Raw genomic sequence first — 21,940 nt, 5'->3', positions numbered from 1 at the left:
CAGTTACTTGCAAAGAAGAGTCGAGACGTAAGGCGGAACATACCGACTATAGAGATAGAAAAGAATACTACAATTACTGAGGACCGTAGCATAGTGAAACAGCGCATATATTCCTCCCCCGCCCTAAATTGATGCTAGATGGCTTGGTTATTTTTCAAAATGATGTGCTACGAATAAAAGCAAACATACGCCGTCGAAACTTGAAGGCCCAGTTTAGGGACAGATCATCATGAAGAAAATCCATCTATGTGGTCACTAACCGTCGACAGCGTCTTAATGGCACATAACCGATCAACCAAAAAACTTGAAGCAGAGAAAACAGTATTTTACAAATCTGCAACAGTATGTACAAGCCAAGTATATTCTGCATCTTGAAACATCCATCCTTTTAGTTAATCCTTTATACCAGTATTTTTCAACATTGGCAACTTGAAGATATGTACAACTCCCAGAATTTCCCAGCCAACAGAGTGGAAGGGTGCTGGGGAATTCTATTAGTTGAAGGCTAGACTTCTTAAAGTTAGACTTCTTAAATTTGCCAAGGTTGAAAAGTACTGCTTTATATCATAATTAAGCCAATTCGTTTCCCAAGCGGCGCTTTAAAATGCTATCCTGGTTAGTTAATATGGAGGCAGGGCTATCAGATATTGAGATAAAATCCAGCCCCAAAGCAATGCCAGATGAATATAGACGTTGAAATATTAATCTCTTTCATATCAAGGAGTTTTGTCTTGACGTTGCTTGTACGACTCCTCTAAATTTCTACGTCTAGGCTCATCTTGAAGTCTATAAAAACAACTCTCTGCTGCGCGCAACATAACGAACGGGGAGTGTCTCCAAGTTGAGAGGTGCGTGCTTCCGTTCCGGCTCTCGGTGAACAGGGTGAAATTCGTTGCTTAGAGCCCGGTACCAAGGTGTGAGTGCGCGTGTTATAATTTAATAAAACCTCGAAAGCAGAGGAAATTTCTCTCCACAGTACATTTTTTACTGTACAGCGTGTGAGTAAAAAGTGGAGGCCCGGCGCATTTTTTAAAATGTTATTTTTGCTGTTCTCGAATGGGATTCTTTTTCCTTATCCCATTTCTATAAAGAATACAGCAAAGATTAGAGAGTGGAGCCATGCCTTCTTCATTAGATGTGGGTTGGAAAGCAATATTGTATTTAAGAGTTAACAATTTCAAAGTGATAAAATTACGGTTGTGTATGTGTCAACTGTACAAGTAGCTCTTGATTAGTGTGAGTTCCAATAGTGCAAAATTTGACCTAATAGTAATGTGATTTATATGTTGATACCAGGTCACACTTTTTATAAAAGTCTGGAAAAAAAAGTCATGGACTTTTTGGGGAAAATGGACAAAAATGAACTGGTAATATATAATTTGGAAAGGCAAAAATGGTGATAATTATGTTTGTAACCACTGTAAAGAAAATCAGAAATCACTTGTTTAGATATTTTTTTCTTCCCTAGTCTAGACTTTTACTCTTTGTCACTTTTTCTTTGATCTTCTAAAATCTTTTTCTTTTTTCTAATTTCTTATGTAATTTTTAATCCATATTTTTCCTCAATAAAGACTATATTTAAATAATTGATACCAGGTCCTGTTTGCTGTCTGCCAATATATTAACATTAACACAATATATGAATATGTTGGGAGTACTGTGAATATAGTAGTAAAAATGTCCTAGAAAACCACTTGGGTGGGAGCTTATGAATGTAATTTTTTTGAACATTTTTCATTTTGCCTTTATACCTAATACTCCTCCTTCCCTTTATTTTTTCTATAACAACAATACTGTGAGGTGGGTTGGATTGAGAGAGTGATTGGCTCAAAGTCACACAGACAGTTTTCATGCCTAAGGAAGATCTAGAACTCAATCTCCTTTAGGCCAACACTAAGCACTCTAGACCAGGGGTAGGCAACCTTGGCTCTTTTATGACTCATGGACTTCAACTCCCAGAATTCCTGAGCCAGTTTGGCTCAGCATGGAAATCTCTCCATTTCTCCTCAGCATGGCTGGCTCAGGAATTCTGGGAGTTGAAGTCCATGAGTCATAAAAGAGCCAAGGTTGTCTATCCCTGGGCTAGACCAAAGAGGCTATATTTTCATATCTGTTTTAACATTATTTGGAGATAAATGAGAATCTTAAGATTTCCTGTTTTCCAGAGAAATATCATTCAAATAGTGCACATTTGAACAATTCAGCCATTTTGTGGGATGAATTAAGTGCACTAATTGAGACTTGCCTGTACTCGTTTCCATAGGATGTCAGTTACCTTAAGTTCAGTGAGGTTGAGCTAACAACTAATATGGATTGTATGATTTTACTGCTTTAGTCTCAGTAAAAGGTGGGTTGGTAAAAGCCAAACTAAGAATGGAGTTTGTAGCAAAAGAGGTAGCAGCAGCAAAAGGAAGAAATTTCAAATAGGAGTAATCTATTAGAGTATAGCCAGATTATAATAAGAGTTTTTCTTCTATTTATTTAGGTTGCTAGGGAATTATTGGCTAATTGTTTATTCTAGTCTACACTGCATTATAAGACTGAAGAAAGAAAACTGATTTTTCTTATTTTCTTGAAGGGAAGGGAGAGGTTAATGCCATATATAATGGACTTAAAAAAAACAAGGCCAATGGAATCAGAACAATTGTGGTGGTACAGTAGTTAGAATGCAGTATTGTAGGTTAATTCTGCCCACTGTCAGGAGTTTGATCCTGACTGGCTCAAGGTTGATTCATGAGGACTCAGATTGTTGGGGGCAATATGCTGACTGTAGACTGCTTAGAGACAGCTGTTAAGCACTATGAAATGGTATATAATGCTATTGCCATTGCTATCAGTTGAGGCCTGGTTTGGGTGGTACAAGGAGTCTACCAGTTTAATATGTCTGGATCTTCTATGGCTTTCTTATATGGACTGCAATTGCAGTTATAATATTATTTTGATAACTTTTCTATGAGGTGGCTGCATTGGTCTTCAGTAGCAGAAGTAAAAAAAGGGACTTGTGCTATCTTAAAAACAAAAATATATCATTTATCCTTTTATTATTCTTTAAAGAGTTCTAAACCTCTTTGTTATCTTCCCTAATGTTTGTCAAAGCTTTCAGCATTTCTGCCTTTTTTTCCCCTTTCAGTTTGTCTAGTTCTCGGAGATTGCCTGGACAAGTCCCTGGAGTTTTCTTGGCAAAGTTTTACAAAAGTAGTTTGCCATTGCTTCCTTCCTAGGGCTGAGAGAAAGTGACTGGCCCAACATCGTCCAGCTGGCTTCGTGCACAAGGTAAGATTAGAACTGTCCGTCTTCGGGTTTCTAGCCTGATCTCTTAATCATTCCACTAGACTGACTCTGCTTTGTTACTCTGCTGCTGTTTCATGGAGAAAACATGGTGGTTGTATTCTAGAATTCTCAGTTCATGAGAAGGGAAGGTTGGATAAGCAATGGCTTTTTCTTGGGAGTCCACCCTAATAGACTTTCCTCTGCTACATCTTTTGAAGGTTTGAAGAACATGCATAAGCAATGTACAGTAATCAATTGTCTTTCAGCCTCTACCTTTTAGGCAATTTTCTTCCTGACCCAAGGCCTCAATGCAATTTTTTCCCAATCTGGTACTGTTTGAGTGGCCTATTAAATTTGGATAGCAATACCACTATTTTTGCAGTACTATGGTTCTAATAGTCCAACACATCTTGACAGATCCAAAATAGGAAAATCTGATATAATTTGTCTGTCTCTTTTCTTCTAAATTTTGGTTCTTAACCTTTGCTTCATTTTGTAGACTCTATTGGGCCCACCAGTTTCAGCATGACATCAGTTACAGATAAGTCCTTGTTATCGGCTGAGCTACAAGAAGACAAGGAAGAGGAATTCAATCGCCTTCTACTTCAGGTGTGTTGAAGGCAGTGTCTCTCAAATTTAAGAAAAATGTTGGGGTTTTTTTGCAACAGAAGCAGTATTCCTGCGATAAGATAGCAGAATGAGGTTATGGAAGGAATTCAGCTTCAAGGAGAGCCTGATCCACAAGTCAAAGAGTTCATGCTAGAACAAAAAAAGCTCCCCCCCCCCGATTTAATAAAACATTTAATATTCCCATAAACTAAATCCATGCAGTTTAATATGCTTCCTCCTCATGTGTCCAGTTATTTCTCCCCTCTTGTCACATTAAATTGAAATAGTGACTTTTTAATTTCATGTTTTTGGATGGTTGAAGGCTGAAGAGCGGGTGTGGCTGGTATATTGTAGGAAATTTAGGAGGCTTTTTGGTTTTGACGTTCCTATTTTATAGTTCATATGACATTTTTTACTTTTTTCCCCCTCTTCAGAAGAAGATCACACCATCATTTTTGAACAACCTAAGTCAGAGGAGATTAGGAGCTCCAGAAAGTGGTTATGGAAGCCATAGGTGGTCTCTGGGGCCATAAATATTGCAACTATCCACTTCTTTTGACAAACAGCCAATGGGGGGGAGGGGGCTGCCTTTGAACCATCTGAACAGGTATAGATAAGGCTATGCGGCTCTGTCAGAAATAATTTTTGGAAGGATGTCTTTATTTCTTGTTCAAGACTATTGCTTTCACTGCTGTCAGAAATTTGATAGAACTATGGTTTTAAATTAAATTATACATCTATAGTTAATTCCAGACACACAATAGTAAAGCCATCATGATCCTATAAATGCTTGTTGTTACTCTGATTCCAGAGGCAGTTGGTTTTCATAAAAGCAATATAAACTTGTTTAGTTAATCAGAGATAATAGACGGATCTCTCTCATGAACAAGACACTGCATTTTTATGAAGGGGCTAAAATGTGCTCAAATGTCATTCCTAATTCTAGCTTTTATTAAGGTTACTTTTCTCAGTAATTGCTGTACATTGTATTTATTACACTTTTTTTACCCACACCTAGGTGATAATTGATATCAGTTTAGCATATGTATGCAGTTTTACAAATAGTTGCTAATGTTGGGAGGAATCTGGAACTCCACTGTAATTGGTATCAGAGCCTTTCTGTGATATCTTCTTCCTGATCCACTGTCCAATGACTCTGCTTGTTTATTATGATGCACAATGACAGCTTTTCTATACATGGCATGTACCAAAAGTGTTGATCTACACTTTCCAAAATTCCAGGTTAAAGTGACTTTGTCCTCTTTCTGTCTTTTTTTCCACATGTTGCCCTTGCAGATGTGACTGAATTAGTCTGTCTGATCACTCCTAGAGAATGAGATTAATAATATTAATAACAACAATAATCACTACTACTACTACTATTATTATTATTGTGGATGTTTGATGGTATTACAGATATTGTTGCAGTATAGAAGCAGTTCCTAGTAAGGCCACCTTTTGCAATCAACTAGTGGCGAATTTGTCAATGCCAGTGCTGTTCAAGTGGTGCTCCAGTTTTGGGATTGCACCCAAGGCACCTATTACTATTGGTACTACCCTTGCTTGCCTTTGCCACAGTCTTTCTATTTCTATTTGTAGGTCTTTGTATTTTGTTATTTTCTCCAGTTCTTTCTCGTCTATTCTGCTGTCTCCAGGCACTGCCATGTCCACTATCCAGACTTTTTTGTCTTTCTTATTGACAATTGTTAAGTCTGGGGTGTTATGTTGCAGGTGCTTGTCTGTTTGAATTCTGAAGTCCCAGAGCAGTTTAACTTTATCATTTTCTATGACTTTCTCTATTTTATGATCCCCCCAGTTCTTGCTTACAGGCAAATGATATTTCTTGAAGACCTTCCAATGCACCATTGTTGCTACTTTGTCATGCTGCTGCTTATAGTCAGTCTGTGTGATCTTCTTGCAGCAGCTTACCAGGTGGTCCACTGTTTTTTCAGCTTCTTTGCATAGGAGTCACTTACTGTCTGTTGCTGTCCTCTCAATTTTGAGTTTGTATGCATTTGTCCTTAAGGCTTGGTCTTGTGCAGCCAGAATTAGTTCCTTGGTCTCTTTCTTCAATTTTCCTGCTCTTAGCCATTGCCAGGTCTTGTTATTATCTGCTTTCCCAGCTATTTTTTGATGTATTGGCTATATAGTGGTTTATCTTCCCATGCCTGTATTCTGTTCTTCATTTGGTCTTTCTTGTAGGCCAGTTTGGTCTCTTCAGTAGTCAGTAAACCTTCCTGATATACTAATTTCAGTGCATCGTCATCACTGTCCTACGGATATTCTTCCAAAGCCATTTCTTCTTCTTCAACCATCTGATGTACTTGCAGCATTCCACGCCCATCTATTTGCCTTGGTAGATAAAGTCTGTCAATGTCACTGCGTGGATGAAGGGCATGATTCATTGTCATTATTTTTCTGGATGATATTATTACTATTATTATTTGCCTTCTATTGTGCCATGGGGCTACTCTAGGCGGCTTAAAATTATAAACAAAATGAAGAAATAAAAAGGAAGTTTAAACAGAACAATAGTAAAGTAATAGAACAATGAAACAAACAAGGGAAAAGAACACAAAGAAAATGCATCGATATGACTAGTAAAAAAAAAAGATGGGTTACTGGGGCACAGACGGGGGAGCTGGAGTGTAGTTGCTGACATATTAAGGTATGCAGGATTCATAAGCACATCCCACTGTTCTCTCTCTAGGCAGCCCAGAATATCCAGGGTTCCGTGCCTTCTCCAGCAGAATCCAAGCCCATCCGCCCCCTTCCAGGTAAAAAATAATAATAATTACTGCCGCAAAAGGTGACCTGCTTAATGAAACAAAAGGAATGTGAAAAAGTTCTAGGATATTGGAGAAGATTTCTCAGACCTACATGGAAATGAGAAACTTTTCCCCTTTCTTATCCTGTTGCACCTGTTTGCTCATTTCCCCAACAATTTACTTCTTTCTCTGTTTGTTTCTCCATCCTTGCTTTATTGATTTCCAAGGGAGATGTGTGAGAAAATAGGGATGTTATGACCTGAAAGAGAACAGCAAAAAGTTTATGAACAAGAGAATGATACAGTTAGGCCTTGAGCTATGGCCATAATTAAACCCGGAATCCTGGCCATAATTTGAGGCATCATGTGATCTGATCTGATTTTTTTGACAGTTTTGCAGCAGTTGTTAAATGCTATATGGTCTTTATGTGAATCCATTTTTCCCAGTGGGGAAAGAAAAACACAACAAATTGCTGTCATATGACTGTGAGAAGCTGTAAAGGGCCATAAAAATGAGCTGATAGCTAAGGGCTCAAAATGCGATCATGTGTCATGCAACCTTTGCAAGTTTGAAAACGAGCTGTCAGTAGCTCTGGAAAGGTCCATTGTAATTTCAAACCCAACCAGTCATAAATGTTTATATTTTACACTATTTTAAAAAAAGGTGGACTATTACAAAAATAAGTATATTATATTCCTATCATATAAAAAAAATTAGTATCAAAACGGAGAAGATTTTTAAACACAACAAAAGAGAAGCTTTTGCAGGGAAATTTGGAAAGCTAGAAAAATATCAGATCCAGTTGCTGTGCTGCTGTGGGTGGGACAGAGGCAGAGTAGTAGGGTAGGATAGGGTAGGGTTGGGATTGTTCAAATAAGCCTGATCTGTAAGATTTTACAGGGTTTACAGAGTTTTACTAATCCTGGACAATTCTTGCTTTATTTCAGTAGAATTAGTTAGCAGTGGATGGGCTCAATTTCTACTTGCATCCCATCACATTTGAATCCTACAATAATATAGGAAGAAATTTGGTCTGCCAAATTGCAGGAAAGATATTATCACTTTTAGTTTTTCCTGCATGTGTGACATCTTCATTTGGCACCTTTTTCCCCCCTGCCTAGGATTCTGCCTTAAAACCCACACAAGTTCTGGTGAGAAGATTTTTGTCAATGTCTGCAGATCCCAGCACATCCCTTCGCCACCTGACCTAACCAATGAAGAGTTGGCTTGCCTCATTGAGTCCGAGAATGCCTCCACCTTCCGGATCCCCATGAGTCTGGGAGAACCCCATGCAGAAGTGGACAAGAGTGAGTGATCAACTCATTAGAAAATTGGTTGCTGCTGAGATGAATGGTACAAACTAGGAAATTTGTTATTATTAAACAAATTTATATACAGTAGCTGCCCAATTCACACATAAGTGACGCTGGGTGTCTTACAACATTTATAACCTAGGAACTGTGGTGGCACAGTGGTTAGAATGCAGTATTGTAGCTGACTCTGCACACTGCCAGGAGTTTGATCCCGACCAGCTCAAGGTCATCCGAAGTCCAAATGGGGACCCAGATTGTTGGGGGCAATATGCTGATTCTGTAAACCAGCGTTTCTCAATGTTCGTGTGACGGCGACCCCCGAGGGGGGAAAATGGCGGATCGCATTGTTTGACGACCTCTGTAAAATGGTCGATCGACCCCAAATGGGGTCGCGACCCATAGGTTGAGAACCGCTGCTGTAAACCACTTAGAGAATGCTGTAAAGCACTATGAGGCAATATATAAGTCTAAGTGCTATTGCTAGTGCTAGTGCTATTTAAAAACCCACCAAATAATAAAAACTATAAAAAAAGCATTCAGCTCTCCATAGCAACAACACCATCAAAACAGCCACTTGATTGGCTCCATCTCCATTAGTATTCTCCAGGTCCGCTGACAAACCCATGTTTTAGGGTCTTTTAGAAAAGCAATAGGGTGGGGGCACCCCTATCTTAGGGAGAATGATGTTCTATAGAGAAGTCGCCATCACCGAGAAGGTCCTTTTTCATGGTCCCACCAGATGTGCATCCCTAATCAGTGGGGCCTATAATAAACTCTGCCTTCCCACACTGGTGTGCTAGGTGGATGTAAAATGAAGCCATATTATAGTTGTTTCCCATCTACCTGATTGAATGCCCTATTGCTCCTCAGGTCATATCATCTGGCTGGGCTAAGGAGCAACAAAACCATCTTTGCCAATAATGAGGATGGCACTAACAGGTAGCAAAAGTCACTCAGAATTACTTCTAAGTTGCTCCCAGACTTCTCAGTTCAGGCACTTCAAAAGGGTGCAGTTGGAAATCACAGAATGACTAGCACCATTGCCTAATTTTGGTTGTTGTGTGGATTACTCACTCTGCAGAAAATCTGCTACAGAATACAAATGCAATATTATAGACATTTCTAACCATCCTAACCAAAGAGGAAATAGTGTTGAAAAAACATATATACTTTTTTCCCTATTATTTCTATTCTATTATTCTATTATACATATTTGTATCCCTTCTAGAGTAACTGGGAACACAGAGCCATTTTGTGTGCATTGTAGACATAAGGACAAATCGTTCCCCATTATAAATCAGCTTAATGTGGGACTTCTGTTTTTGCGAGGTAGCAACCGGTCGCGGGCTTGTGGATTCTCTGTACCCCCACGGCTAATTTTGCCTTGCCTAGGGACCCTAAATAGTTCTAAGTCGCCCGGAGAGGCAATGAAGAAAGAAGGGTGCTCCAGCAATTCTGGAATGGTGGTGGTTGTTCTGTTCGACTTAGGGAGAGCCTTCTAACCCGACAGGAGAAAGGCTGGCAGTATTGCATCAACCAGCACAAGTTACTAGCAACCAAAGTCCAAAAGCACTAATTAGCACAACTGTGAACAGCGTGCTTGAAACTGGATGAGGAATTTGATCTTCTCTTTTCTATTCTACATTTAATTTCCTGAAAAAGATTCAAAGAAGCAAAATACCTCCGAAAGGGAAGGAGGGGGATTTCCACCCCACCTTTATACTAATGGAAGCGGCAAATCAATCTTTTATGGAGGATCAAAATATATGGAAGTGAAATAAATACAAATTTAAAAAATTTAAAACTTAAATCTGAAATTTAAAACTTAAATCTGGATAAATCTAAAATTGTTTGAATGGTTAAGACTCTCATTTTAAAGATAATTGTTTATTTTAGAAATTGAAAAACAAATAGTTGCTGACACCTAGTGGTGAATGAAGACTATGACAGCTGTGACTTTAATATAAGACTTGGCAAAACCTGGGAAAAGCTAATCTGTGTTTGTGACCTTCAAAGTTTTGACAGAACAGCTGTGACCAAAAAAAAGATAATCTGGGTTGTAGACAAAGAGAGAATTATACATTTCTGGGGGGGGGGGAATCTTTTTTGAACTATTTGGATTACAAATATCTATTTAATTGGGCCTCTAAAGCTATTTGCAGAGAAAAGAAAAGAAGAGAAAAACTCAAATTCTTGGCCATCATGGATCAGAGACATGTAGAAAGAACATACCAAGAAAACATAAATACTTCACAGGAGGAGATACATAGTATACTGCAACTAATTCAAACAACAATGAGTTTAAACCACAAAGAAATCCAAAATAACTTTGAAAATATAAATCAATCTATTTCTAAGTTAACTGTACAACAAAAAAATTCCCAGAAACAACAACAGAGAAGGAGCAGATAAAACATAAATGGATATAGAATTGAGAATAGAGACTTAAAGATGGAACTTAACAAAACAAGGAAATATGATTTAATCCTAGTGGGAAAAAATTCACAAGAATTGGAAAAAACAATTTATCCCTTAAGACCAAGAAAACAGATTGGATAAAATGGACTGTAGAGATGTCAGAACATCAGAGAGAAAGGAAATGATAAGAGAAGCGGAGAGAAAGGAAAAGAAAAAGATTTTCAACAAATGTGGAAAGACAGAAGCCCCGTACAAAGACACTTCAGCTGATTTACTTTTTATATCTACAGCAACATTTACGAACATACAGAAAAACTTTTTGATTCAGCAAAATACATTGGTTAAGAAAGCTTCTGAGCAAAGGAAAAAAACTTTGGAAACCAAGTGGATAGAAACCAACAAGTGGAAACCAAGAAAATAGATGATGGACTTACCAAAGAGAATACTTGAAACATTTGTTTGAATATGGTTAAAGAAATAGAAAGGTTTTGGAATATATATGTCATTCTAAGAGGGATGAATTCCCTAAATAATATAGTATGAGTACTTTTTTCTCTTTTTTTTCTCTTTCTTGATATGAGTAATATAAAAAAGTTGAAATGACTTAGATAAAGGAAATGTTTTAGATACTTAAATGTGATTGAATTTAAGAAAATTATAATGGATAAAAATGTTTTGAATAAGAGTTAAAGGACTAGATGACTAGATATATTAAATGGAATGTTTAAAGATTAAACATTTTTAATTATGGTTAAAAAGAACAAGAAATTTAGGAAATAAATATATATTAGCTTAGGAGGGATATATATTTTAAGTAGTATGTTATTTTTTATTTTCTTTACTCTTGCTCTCCTTTCTTTTTTTTTTCATTGTTTTATCTATTCCCTAAGAAATATAAAAGTGTGAGATGGTTCATATGGAAAAATAGAGTTACATTTTTAAATGTAATTAATTTTTGAGAAAACCTTAACCAGTAAGAATACCTAGAATTTGGTAGGAGAAACAAATTAAAAATAAGGACTGTAACAGGATCTATGATAAGGCAACCAGAATGATTGGATATAAAAGAAATATTATATTGATGTGATTATTATTTTTAGGAATATTGGAAAAATTATATATTTAATTGTTATCTATCAAAACAATAAGAATTATATTAACTCAATGTTTGCAAAAGAGGATATTTTGGGAAAAGAGGAAATCAACTAAAACTATTATGTGGATTATAGATATCAATTGTTAATGCTTGTTTTACAAATGTAACCCAGACAACACACTGTTCACCAATTATTAAGTGATTTATGTTTTTTAAAAAATCAATAAAATATATTACAAAAAAAATAAATTAGCTTAATGTTTCCTTTGTTTTTTCAGGTGGTAATGGTTGCACAGCCTATGATGTCACCATCAACACCAACTTTTTTAATAAGATGGAGGTGAGTCTTTGTTTGTTTTTAACGGGGTTTTGGGATCTGGAAACTCCAAAGTGGAGTCTTCCTTTCCTGTGCTCATCCTGTTGCCTTTTTCAGCTCAACAGGAAGCTGAACGCATGACCTCCAATGGCATCAGAGATGGCGATTGCATTTTATACTCTTGATCCTTTTATATTATGCCTGATTGATCTCTTCTTTTTCTTCTCAATCTCTGAATCAAAAATAATCTAGGACTTTACTGCGGTGTAATTTCATATACCACCACTGGAACATGTTTGTGAATTTCACGCATTTGAGGTCCCTGAGTCTTCTATCCATTTTTATTTATTTTTTTTTTTTGCATCCACCCAGTATGGTACATAATATGTATACCTTGTTTACTATAAGTATTTCAACTATAATTGAGGCCCAAGATTATTATGGTCATAAGTCATGGCAATTTTGCAATATTTTTGTGGCGGTCATAAAGCAAATATGCTGCAATCATTAAGCAAGCCTATTGCTCGCTATGGGATGGTTTTTGCTGAAAACTGGAAATAAATGCCTGGTTCTGGCAAAAACATTGTAAATTGCAAACATGTGATCATGGGGCACTGCAAACGACCGTAAATGTAGGTCGTTTGCTAAGCACTTAAGAAGTGATTGTGTGACTGTGGTGGTGGGTGGATATCAGAACTTTGGGTCATAACTAGGTTTTGTGGGTCTGTTGTAACTTGAACACAGATAGTCCTTGACTTACAATTTAGCTGTTATGAAGTGATAATTCGTTAAGTGGGTTTTGCCTCATTTTATGACCTTTCTTGCCATAGTTGTTAAGTGAATCATTGCAGTTGAGTAACTAACCTAGTTGTTAAATGAATCTGGCTTCTTCATTGACTGTTTGTCAGAAGGTTGCAAAAGGTGATCACATAACCTGGAACGCTGCAATGGTCATAAATATGAACCAAGTGCCAAGTGTCTGAATTTTGATCACATGATCATGGGGATGCTGCAAAGGTCGTAACTCTGAAAAATGGTCATTAGTCACTTTTTTCAGTGCTATTGTAACTTTGAATGGTCACTAAATGAACTGTTGTAAGTCTAGGATTACCTGTAGTCACTGAGTGACTGGTTGCAAGTCAAACACTACCTGTATTGAATAAAGCAATTATTTTTTTATTCAGATAATCCTAAAGAGCTTTTTAAATATGTCTAGAAATTGAACTCAGGATTTCCTCCATGCAGAGCATGGACTTAATTATTGAACCATAGGCTTTTCTTAGCTGTATACTGGCCTTTTCATGTAAATCAGGGGTGTCCAACCTTAGCAACTTTGAGACTTATGGACTTCAATTCCCAGAATTAGTTAGTGAATTCTGGGAGTTGAAATCCACAAGTCTTCATATTACCAAGATTGGACATCTCCGATGTAAATGCTGGTGGTTTGCACTGACAGTATTCACATTTGAGTGTGCACCCAAGGCACACAGTATTTTATTGCAGAAAGAAATTTTCAAGCCATTTTTTTAAACACAGTTATAGGAAAAAGGAGCCTAAGCTTTCTCAATTTTCTCTCTTATCTCTGCCAATATCAAGAGTAACCAATTTCTCAAAGAATTATTCCTTACCATAGCCATGGAAGGACTGTCAGAGAAATACAAGATGGACATCAGCAATCAAGGTACAGAAAATAAGAATTGTAGCAAGGAGGGCATTTGTTTGGTGGGTGGGGTGGTTCCCTGAATATAAACAATCTTAATGGGACCCTGCAACATTGCCTTGCTCTTCCTTTCTTTTGTACTTTTGCAACCAGCTGACACAGTTGTTTGTATTCCTTCCCAGACTGGCGGATTCTGAAGAACAGGAAATTTATGGGCTCCATATTGGAACAGAACATCCGCACTAAATCCAAGCCCATCATCCAGGAAATGCACAGCAGGTGTGTTTTCTTGGGTGGGGAGGATGGTCTCCTTTAAGCTAAACTACCTTCTTGTGCTGTTACGTCCCCTTTCCCCCCCCCCAAAAAAAAGTGCTCTCTAGCTGTTCTGGATATCTCTCCAAACTAGCATATTTATTTAGATATGAATTTATATGACTTATTAGAGAAGGGCCTAATGCTGGGAAAGATTGAGGGCAATAGAAGAATGGGACGACAGAGAATGAGGTGGCTGGATGGAGTCACTGAAGCAGTAGGCATGAACATAAATGGACTCCAGAAGATCATAGAGGACAGGAAGATCTGGAGAAACTTCCATGGGGTTGCGATGGGTCGGACACGACTTCGCAATTAACAACAACAATACATTCATTCATTCATCAAACAACAATTACAAATTCAAATGAACAAAATGAAAGGACTAAAATGTGACAGAGACTATAGACACAGTACACTTACTGTACAGCTGCGTAGGAACCTCTTAAATATGGAATGAGGTCCACAGAAGTTAAGTTGGAATTCAAGCTGTAAAAGTTAGTAGCTGAAACAACTGAATCGGATAAGATATTCCGTATTTTGACAACTCTGTTACAAAAATAGAACCTTTTACAATCAAGTTTAAAGTGGTTTACATTAAGTTTTTATGTGTTCAGGACTTAATATGACCTCCTGGAATAAGATTTTTGACCCTGGTTAGACTTAACTTTTGTCAATTCTGGATAGTGGTGGAACTGGCACAGCACAACTTTGGCTTGCTTGCCCACATATCAAGAAAGGGCAGGATAGATCTGTTATGATTAATGGATTTACTATGTGCCATCACATCAACATAGATTCTTAGTGACCACATGGATGGATATTCTTCAGGAGAGCTGTCTCTAACCAGATCCTTCAAATGCTGCTATAACTGAGTTCCTTCACCTTCCTGCTAGTCAATCTCTTATCTTTCCTTCCATTTTTCCCAGCCCTACAAACATCTTTGGAGACCTGTATCTTTATATAATGTGTCTGGAAGACTAGATTCGCAAATAGGAAGAAAATAGTCATAATGACCTTGACAGTTAAGAAAACCATTAGGTGGTGATTCGGGGCCCAGCATGGTTTGGCAAAAGGAGATGAAAGTTCCAGAAGGACTTTCATTTATTAACCTCTTTGAGGAACATTGGTAGTCCTTGACTTGCAACCATGTGTTTAGCGATTGTTTGAAGTTACAGTGGCACTGAAAAAAGTGTGACCAGTTCCCACACTGTCAGTCACATGATCAAAATTTGGGTGCTTGGCAATTGGCAATTTACACTAGTTGTAGCTTCCCGGGGTCTTGTGATTGCCATTTGCAACCTTCCCAGCTAGTTTCTGTCAAGCAAAATCTATGGGGGAAGCCTGATTCATTTTACATGATTCACTTAACTCAGTGGTTCACTTAATACCCATGGCAAAGAAGGTTGTAAAATGGGCATGAATCAGTTAATCGTGTTTCTCAACCTTGACAGTTTGAAGATGTGTGGATTCAGCTCCCAGAATTCCCCAACTAGCCACAGGAGTCAAAGTCCGCACATCTTCATGCTGCCAAGGTTGACAGACACTGAATTAAACTGTTGGGATTGTAACATATGGCTTTTCTTTTTCCCCGATTGCACTTAGTACACAATGAGGGGACCACTACTAAAATGTTATGGTATGGAGTGCAGACATGCTGCTTACTATCTAACCTGTTCCATCTCTCGTTTTCCATCCAGTTTTGCCCCATAAAAAGCCATCTGAATTCTGTACTTGCCAGTGGTCTTTAATCTGCCTTGGACATAGCTCTCCTTATCCAAATTAAGTCCGTTTTGTTCTTTTCCCAGCTCTGCTGCAGTTCCTGAATTCACCATAGTTGCAGAGCCATCAACCAGTCACCCAGATCGTTTAGTGGCGAAGATCTCACTCCCTGAAATGGTAATTCCATAGTGTGAGGTTTACAGGGAAGCACCTATCTGTTCCAACTCTAGCCCAGGTGCTGGGACTGTTTGCATTTTTTTTTAAGTGTGTTTTACTCTCCCCCCTGCCAACTACTACAGATCTCAGTGAGAAATCTTGAGCTGGACCTTGGAGAAGACCGTATTGTGTTACGGGGACATCCTGAGCTCTATCATTTGGACATTTTCATACCCTACAGCATTGTCCCTGAGGAAACCCGGGCTCAATTCCACAAAGAAACAAAGGTGAGGAACTTAAGCAAGGAAGAGACTTGGAGAAGTCCACCCTGATAAAAAAAAACTAGCATGTCTCCACCTCCAGATTTTCAGTTTGGAAGAGGAGTTTGAATATCTACAACTTTTCTTCTTAAACTTCTCCTCCTATCTCAAAGTTATGTAATAACCCTATCACCTCTGAAATATAGATAAGTAGTCCCCGACTTATGACCAGAGACTTAGAGACCATTCAAAGTTATGACAAGACTCCCCAAAAGCTTCTTACAATCCAGTTCCAAAGTTTGGATGGTTGCCCTCTCCCCATGATCACATGATACATTATGGGCACTCAGCAACTGGCCTGTATTTTTGGCCATTTGCAGCATCCTGTTATTACTTGACCACAATTTATGTTTTGGCTAAAAACTAACATTTATCTCTGTTTTCCTACAAAACCCCCCAGTCCATTGCAAATAATGGGTTCACTTAAAAACCACTGCATTCACTTTATGACCACCGTGTCAGTCACATGATGATATGCTTTATGATCTTCATGACTTACAAAGGGTCATATAAGTCAAGGATTGCCTGTAGTAATTTGGTCACATTAAAAAACAAGCCTAGTTTTGGGAGGTTTTCTAGTCTGAGTCCCATTGTCCTTCATTTCAGCTACTAGGTGCTGGCCATACAGCAGTGAAATAGATGCAAATGCATAAGAGCTCTTCAAAATATTATGCCAAAGGGAGCTTTTTTTTTTTCTGTTTCGATTGAGATCATCGGCATGAATCTTCAAAAAGCTCTAAAAAAGGAAGAGCTAATGTGCAGAGAGTATGTATGAAATAGTCACCAAGTAACATATTAGTGTTTCTCAACCTTGGAAACTTGAAGGTATATGGACGTCAAGTCCCATGATTCCTCAGTCATTATACTGGCTGGGGGATTCTGGGAATTGAAGTCCGCATATCTTCCAGTTGCCAAGAGCAAGAAACATTGACCTAGATCACGGGTGTCAAACTTGCCACGTCACGTGACGTATTGCGATGTATCGTGACTTTTTTTGTATTGCCAGAGCTGGGGGGGGGGCACGGCTTCTGTATGATGCAACTGGCCCATGGGCCAGCAGTTTGACACTCCTGGCCTAGAAGATCAAGTTGATTGAATCTGCCTGAAAGTTATAGAACTTTCTTTCTGATTACTTGGCTAAAGGAATGTTGTAACTTTAGTGGCTCTATTTGTGTGAGACACTGAATCACAACCTAGCCACAGATTTACCTAATGTACGCATCCAATCTCTGACATTCATTTATGGTTCAATTGCTGCTTGCGCTAATTAAGAAAATGACATCTCAGCTCTCATGGGTGAGTGTGCATGCAAACTTCATCTAATAGAGATTTATCCTCTCAGAAATCCTTTTTACTTTTCTTCTTAGCACTCAAATCTTTTGCCCTTGATTGAGTAACTTGGATCTGTAACTGTTGTTTGTGGCCAGCTTGTCTGCCAGAAGCTGAGTGGATTCCATAACAAATCGCCATGGTGCCAAAATGACATTATATACATGATGACATCATCATGAATATGCCATGATTTAGATACTAATGTTGGATGAACTGTAGCAATTGCATAATTATATCACACACACACGGTGCCATTTGTCCCTTCTTTGCCCTTCATGGAGATACTTTGCAGGAGCACCACCTATTTTTCCTCATTACTCAGCTGATGCTTCTGAAGATGAAGTATTACTAGTAGAGGAGAGATTTAGAGAAAGAATGCTCAAAGGACCCTTTTCCTCCTCAAGATCCTGTTGTACAGGTCAAGAAAGGTCATAATATGGGCCCAAATTCACTTAACAACTGTCTTGTTTAGGAACAGAAATTTTGGGGTCAATTGTGGTCGTAAATCAAGGACAACCTGTACCTTTGCCCAAAATTTCTGTTCCAAAATTTCTGTTTTGGGACACTTATTAAGTGAATTTTGCCCCATTTTATGATCTTTCTTGACACAGTTAAGTGAATCATTGCAGTTGTTAATAACATGGTTGTTAAGTGAATTTGGCTTCTCCATTGGGTTTGCATGTCAGAACAGTAGCCCCCAACCTTTTGGACACCAAGGACAGGTTCTGTGGAGAGAGGTTTTTCCACAGACCGGAGGAGGCGCGATTTTATGTGCTCCCTGCATTCCAAGGATGGGGTTTTGCTTGTGTGTGCGGCTCAGTTTCTGGCATGCTGCGGCCCAGTGCCAGTCCATGGACTGGGGGTTGGGGAGCCCTGTGTCAGAAAGTTGCAAAAGGTAATCAATATGACCTGGGGACACTGCAACTGTCATAAATACATGCCAGTTGCCAAGTGTCCAAATTATGATCACTTGACCATAGGGGTGCTCCAATGGTTGTAAATATGAAAAACAGTCATAAGTCACTTTTTTCAGTGCCATTGTAACTTCAAATGGTTGTAAGTCAAGGACTACCTGTATAAAATCAATTTCACCCCAAACTATTTCCAGACGTAGTCTGTGTGGATGGAAAAATTGCCCACTTCTTCTGTAGTGAGGGTTGCTGCATGTAAATTCTTAACTATGGGGAAAGCTTGATTCTCAAACCTTCAGTTTCTTAGTTTGATTGCTTTCATTGAGCCACAAGCTTTCTTGCAAGCTCTCCTGGTGAAGAATCAGGTGGAGAACATAAATAAGCTAATCTTTCTTTTATCAAGAGGGGCATCTGCCAGAGGTGGGTGGGAAGGGAAAGAATAGTTGCTACAGTTGTGCAATTGAAGCCACACCCCATTTTTACACATCAAATGCCTCAATGCATGTAAAAGGGGCAAGGTTTCCATCAGACAGCTGCCACCATCTTGACTTTTTAATCTCACTACAGTGGCCCCCTATTTATGAAACCATTAGGAATTGGAGGTTTAGACTAAAATGTGCAGAATCAGCGATGTTAGCAGCAAAGTTTCCAGTTGCCAGAGGGCACAAAAAAACAATACAAGTCCAATACATTTACCTATCATTGTTTCCAGGACTGGATTACTTCCAGTTGGCAAGCTTTATCCTAGAAGCTATAATCCTCCATCAGGGTTTTTTTTTTTTTTTTTCTATCTCTCCTCAAGGATGCAGGTTTACTCAAAAATGGCACCTCAGTAGACCTTTACTCCAAGGGAACTTTTCTGTCAGGGAATTGCGCAGCTGGTGTCCTAATGGAGTCAGAAGTGCTGACAAGAACTTGTGGTTTTTATATAAATAAATATAGTTCAAGTAAATAAGAGAGGCCAACAGGAGCATAGTCAGGTAAATCAACACAGCAGGAACATAATCAGGTAAATCACAAAGAGCACATAGGGCAAAAGCGGGAAATAAGGAAACTCTCCTTTTTCACTCAAGGCAACCAATCACAGCTTAGGTTGCCTCTGGCCGTAGCCAGTGCTCCTTAATCAATCAGCTATAACTGTGTGTTTTGACTCATTACACAACCCCTACTGTTCCAGTTACAAATTTAAATATCTTGACATTTTCCTTTCAGCTGCCCCCCTTTTTTTTCACCTCTGCCCAACAATGCTGTCATTCTCTGTTTTGGGACATGATTTGGAGTCTCTGCCTGCAGCACTGTGCCTTCATTGATTTCTGAAGCTTTGACAGACTCTTATGTATCCTCAAAAGATGGAGTTCCCTGGTTCTAGCCACAAAAATAGGCAGCCAGCTGCCTGCAACCCAGAAACATCTTTTGGTGGCTGTTAACCCCCACCCCCACCCCCACCCCGTCATTGTGAAGTGGAACATATGAAGCCTCTTGTGTAAGCCATGAAACAGGTTTTATATAATTGATGGATTCATCCTCACCCCACTCCTTATGGCCCTCAATCCCCCCCCCCTGCAATCCCCCCCTGCAAAAAAAGTGTATTCCTAAACACCCAAAGATTGCCATTCCTGGCCTGGAGCAATGCAAGTGTCACTGTGGGTCTGCTCCTTGTTTGTGGGCTTGTTCCTTGGGCTCTTGAAAGATTACCTGTTTCAACAGATGCATCAACAGGAAGGGCTTAAATCCTCAATGACCCTTACTTTCTCTTCCCTCTTCCAGATCCTTACTGTCCTAATGCCTGTCCAACGCCCATTGCTGTTGCCATGAGCTCTGAACAGACAATCTGGAGGATTGATCACACTGAAGGCTGTGGATGTACATTACAGACATATGTCTCCGCCCTGTACGAGAAACTTCTGAGTGAAGAACGGCTGTCTGGAGAAATAGGAATGACCTCCTCCAAAGAATGATGCTGGAGTTTGGGAAGTGTCATCTCTAAGGCTCACAGGCTTTGAACCTAGAAACACACAGTAAAACATGTTGGATGAAATTCAGGATTTGTCTCCATTTTTCCTCCTACGGTTTGTTTTCAGCTTTGTTTCCACCCACAACAGCTGTCACTCGCATTTAACTTTGCCTCCTTCTATAACACATAATCCATGTACTCTCCCCCCATTGCTCCTACAGTCAGCTCAACCACAGTCTGTGGCCATGATTTGTACTTGCCATCTTAATGCTAATGAAAGTTTGTTCTGCTTCAATTGCGGAGGGAGAGAATTTTGAAGTGATTCCTACAGGAAATCTATTCCAATGGGCTCCAAAAATGCTGTCTTTTGAATGTATTCCTTTCTAAAGATCATGTGGCTAGAAAATCAGCCAAGGAGAGAATGGCCAAAGGTAGAACTTACTTTTCCTTGTGTGCTGTCACGCCTACTCAACTGGGCAAGATCAAGCAAGCAAGAACCACACCAATTTCAGTAAGGAATATTTAATAAGAGAGCCAGTTTGGTCTAGTGGTTAAGGCACCAGATTAGAAACAAGGAGACTATGAGTTCAGTCCCAATTTAGGCATGAAAGCCAACTGGGAGATTTGGGGTCAGTGACACTTAGCCCAATCCACCTCACACAGTTGTTGTGGAGAAAACGAGAGGAGCAAAAAGTATTAGGTGTGTTCACTATCTTGAGTTATTTATAAAAAGGAAGGAAGGAAAGAAAGAAAGAAAAAGGTAGGCAGACAGATCGATCTAGGTTAAATACAGAATCTTGGAAACCCTTAGAGGAATCCCTCAGTTATAGTGAATTAATTAAGACAGAGTCTCTGAATATTTTGAATTGCTGCCTTTTCCCCGATTTCTCCCTAACTGGGCTGAAATATTTCTAAGATAACAACTGACTCCTCCTCTGTTCCTTTCACACAGACACCCCACAATCATTCCCATCTGCTTCATTTGTATCTGGATTCATGGAAAATATTCTAACAAGCCATCTGCACTGATGTATTTCAGTCCCTTGTCTCAGATGATACTCTACCCCATATTAGGAAGTCCACTCAGCAGTCTTACTCTTGTTTTATCAAATTCCAAGGTGGAGCTACTGCTGAAACTCTAGGCTTGCCTTCATCACTCGGATATTGTCCAGATGTATTAGTATTATAATTTCTCAAATTCCCCTGTTGGCTGAGAATTCTGGTCTTTTTTGTTCTAAACTGAAACATTCTTCACATAGTGTTTTTCAACTTCAGCAATTTGAAGATGTGTGGACTTCAACTCCCAGAAGTCCACAGCCAGCATGGGTCATGAAATCAGCATGGTTGGCTAAGGAATTCTGGGAATTGTAGTCCACACATCTTAAAGTTGCTGTGGTTGGGAAAAACTAATCATTTATAACTGAGGATTTAATCGTGACAAAGATGCCAACTTCATCCTCCTGTAACACTTTCTTCTTCTGTAGCTATCCCTTATCCTTGCAGGAATGAAGGTGTGTGTTTTCTCCTCCACCCCTGTGTGAATATCTTCTTTGCAGATGTGATATTTTCAGAATTGACTTTATATGTTGCTGCCAAACTACTTCGCCACATTTATGGGTGCAATAATTTCTGAGCCAGTTGTGAAATCTGCATGATTGAAGCCCTTATGCAAGGTAACACTTTTCTGGCAAATTGACCAAAAGAAGAAGAAAAATTGTAGTCCTAGTTTTCAATAAAATCTGACAGCTGATAGAACTGTAGTGTATTAAAGTGAGCTTTTAAC

At 38.8% G+C, this 21,940-nt stretch overlaps 1 protein-coding gene across 2 annotated transcripts; it reads left to right on the top strand.

The window, feature by feature from the left end:
- The first annotated feature begins 798 nt into the window (after window positions 1–798).
- On the top strand, window positions 799–20,245 carry PIH1D1 (PIH1 domain containing 1). 2 transcript variants are annotated; one of them, XM_039335235.1, is made up of 11 exons: window positions 799–914; window positions 3,131–3,273; window positions 3,770–3,879; window positions 6,590–6,656; window positions 7,769–7,954; window positions 11,753–11,814; window positions 13,387–13,471; window positions 13,633–13,729; window positions 15,571–15,661; window positions 15,784–15,927; window positions 19,971–20,245. In XM_039335235.1, exons 3-11 carry the CDS (start codon window positions 3,796–3,798, stop codon window positions 20,016–20,018), a joined length of 864 nt encoding a protein of 287 aa, XP_039191169.1. In that variant the 5' UTR covers window positions 799–914; window positions 3,131–3,273; window positions 3,770–3,795; the 3' UTR covers window positions 20,019–20,245. The 2 variants fall into 2 exon arrangements, with proteins under 2 accessions (XP_039191169.1, XP_039191170.1); XM_039335236.1 differs by having other exon boundaries at window positions 829–848.
- Window positions 20,246–21,940: the final 1,695 nt, after the last annotated feature.

This window comes from Crotalus tigris, unplaced genomic scaffold, assembly GCF_016545835.1.
Source record: "Crotalus tigris isolate CLP2741 ecotype Arizona unplaced genomic scaffold, ASM1654583v1 scf7180000017639.5415321, whole genome shotgun sequence".
Classification (NCBI taxonomy): Eukaryota; Metazoa; Chordata; class Lepidosauria; order Squamata; family Viperidae; genus Crotalus; species Crotalus tigris.
Note: the sequence above shows the minus strand (reverse complement) of the source record. Positions and strands in the feature narration are given on the sequence as shown.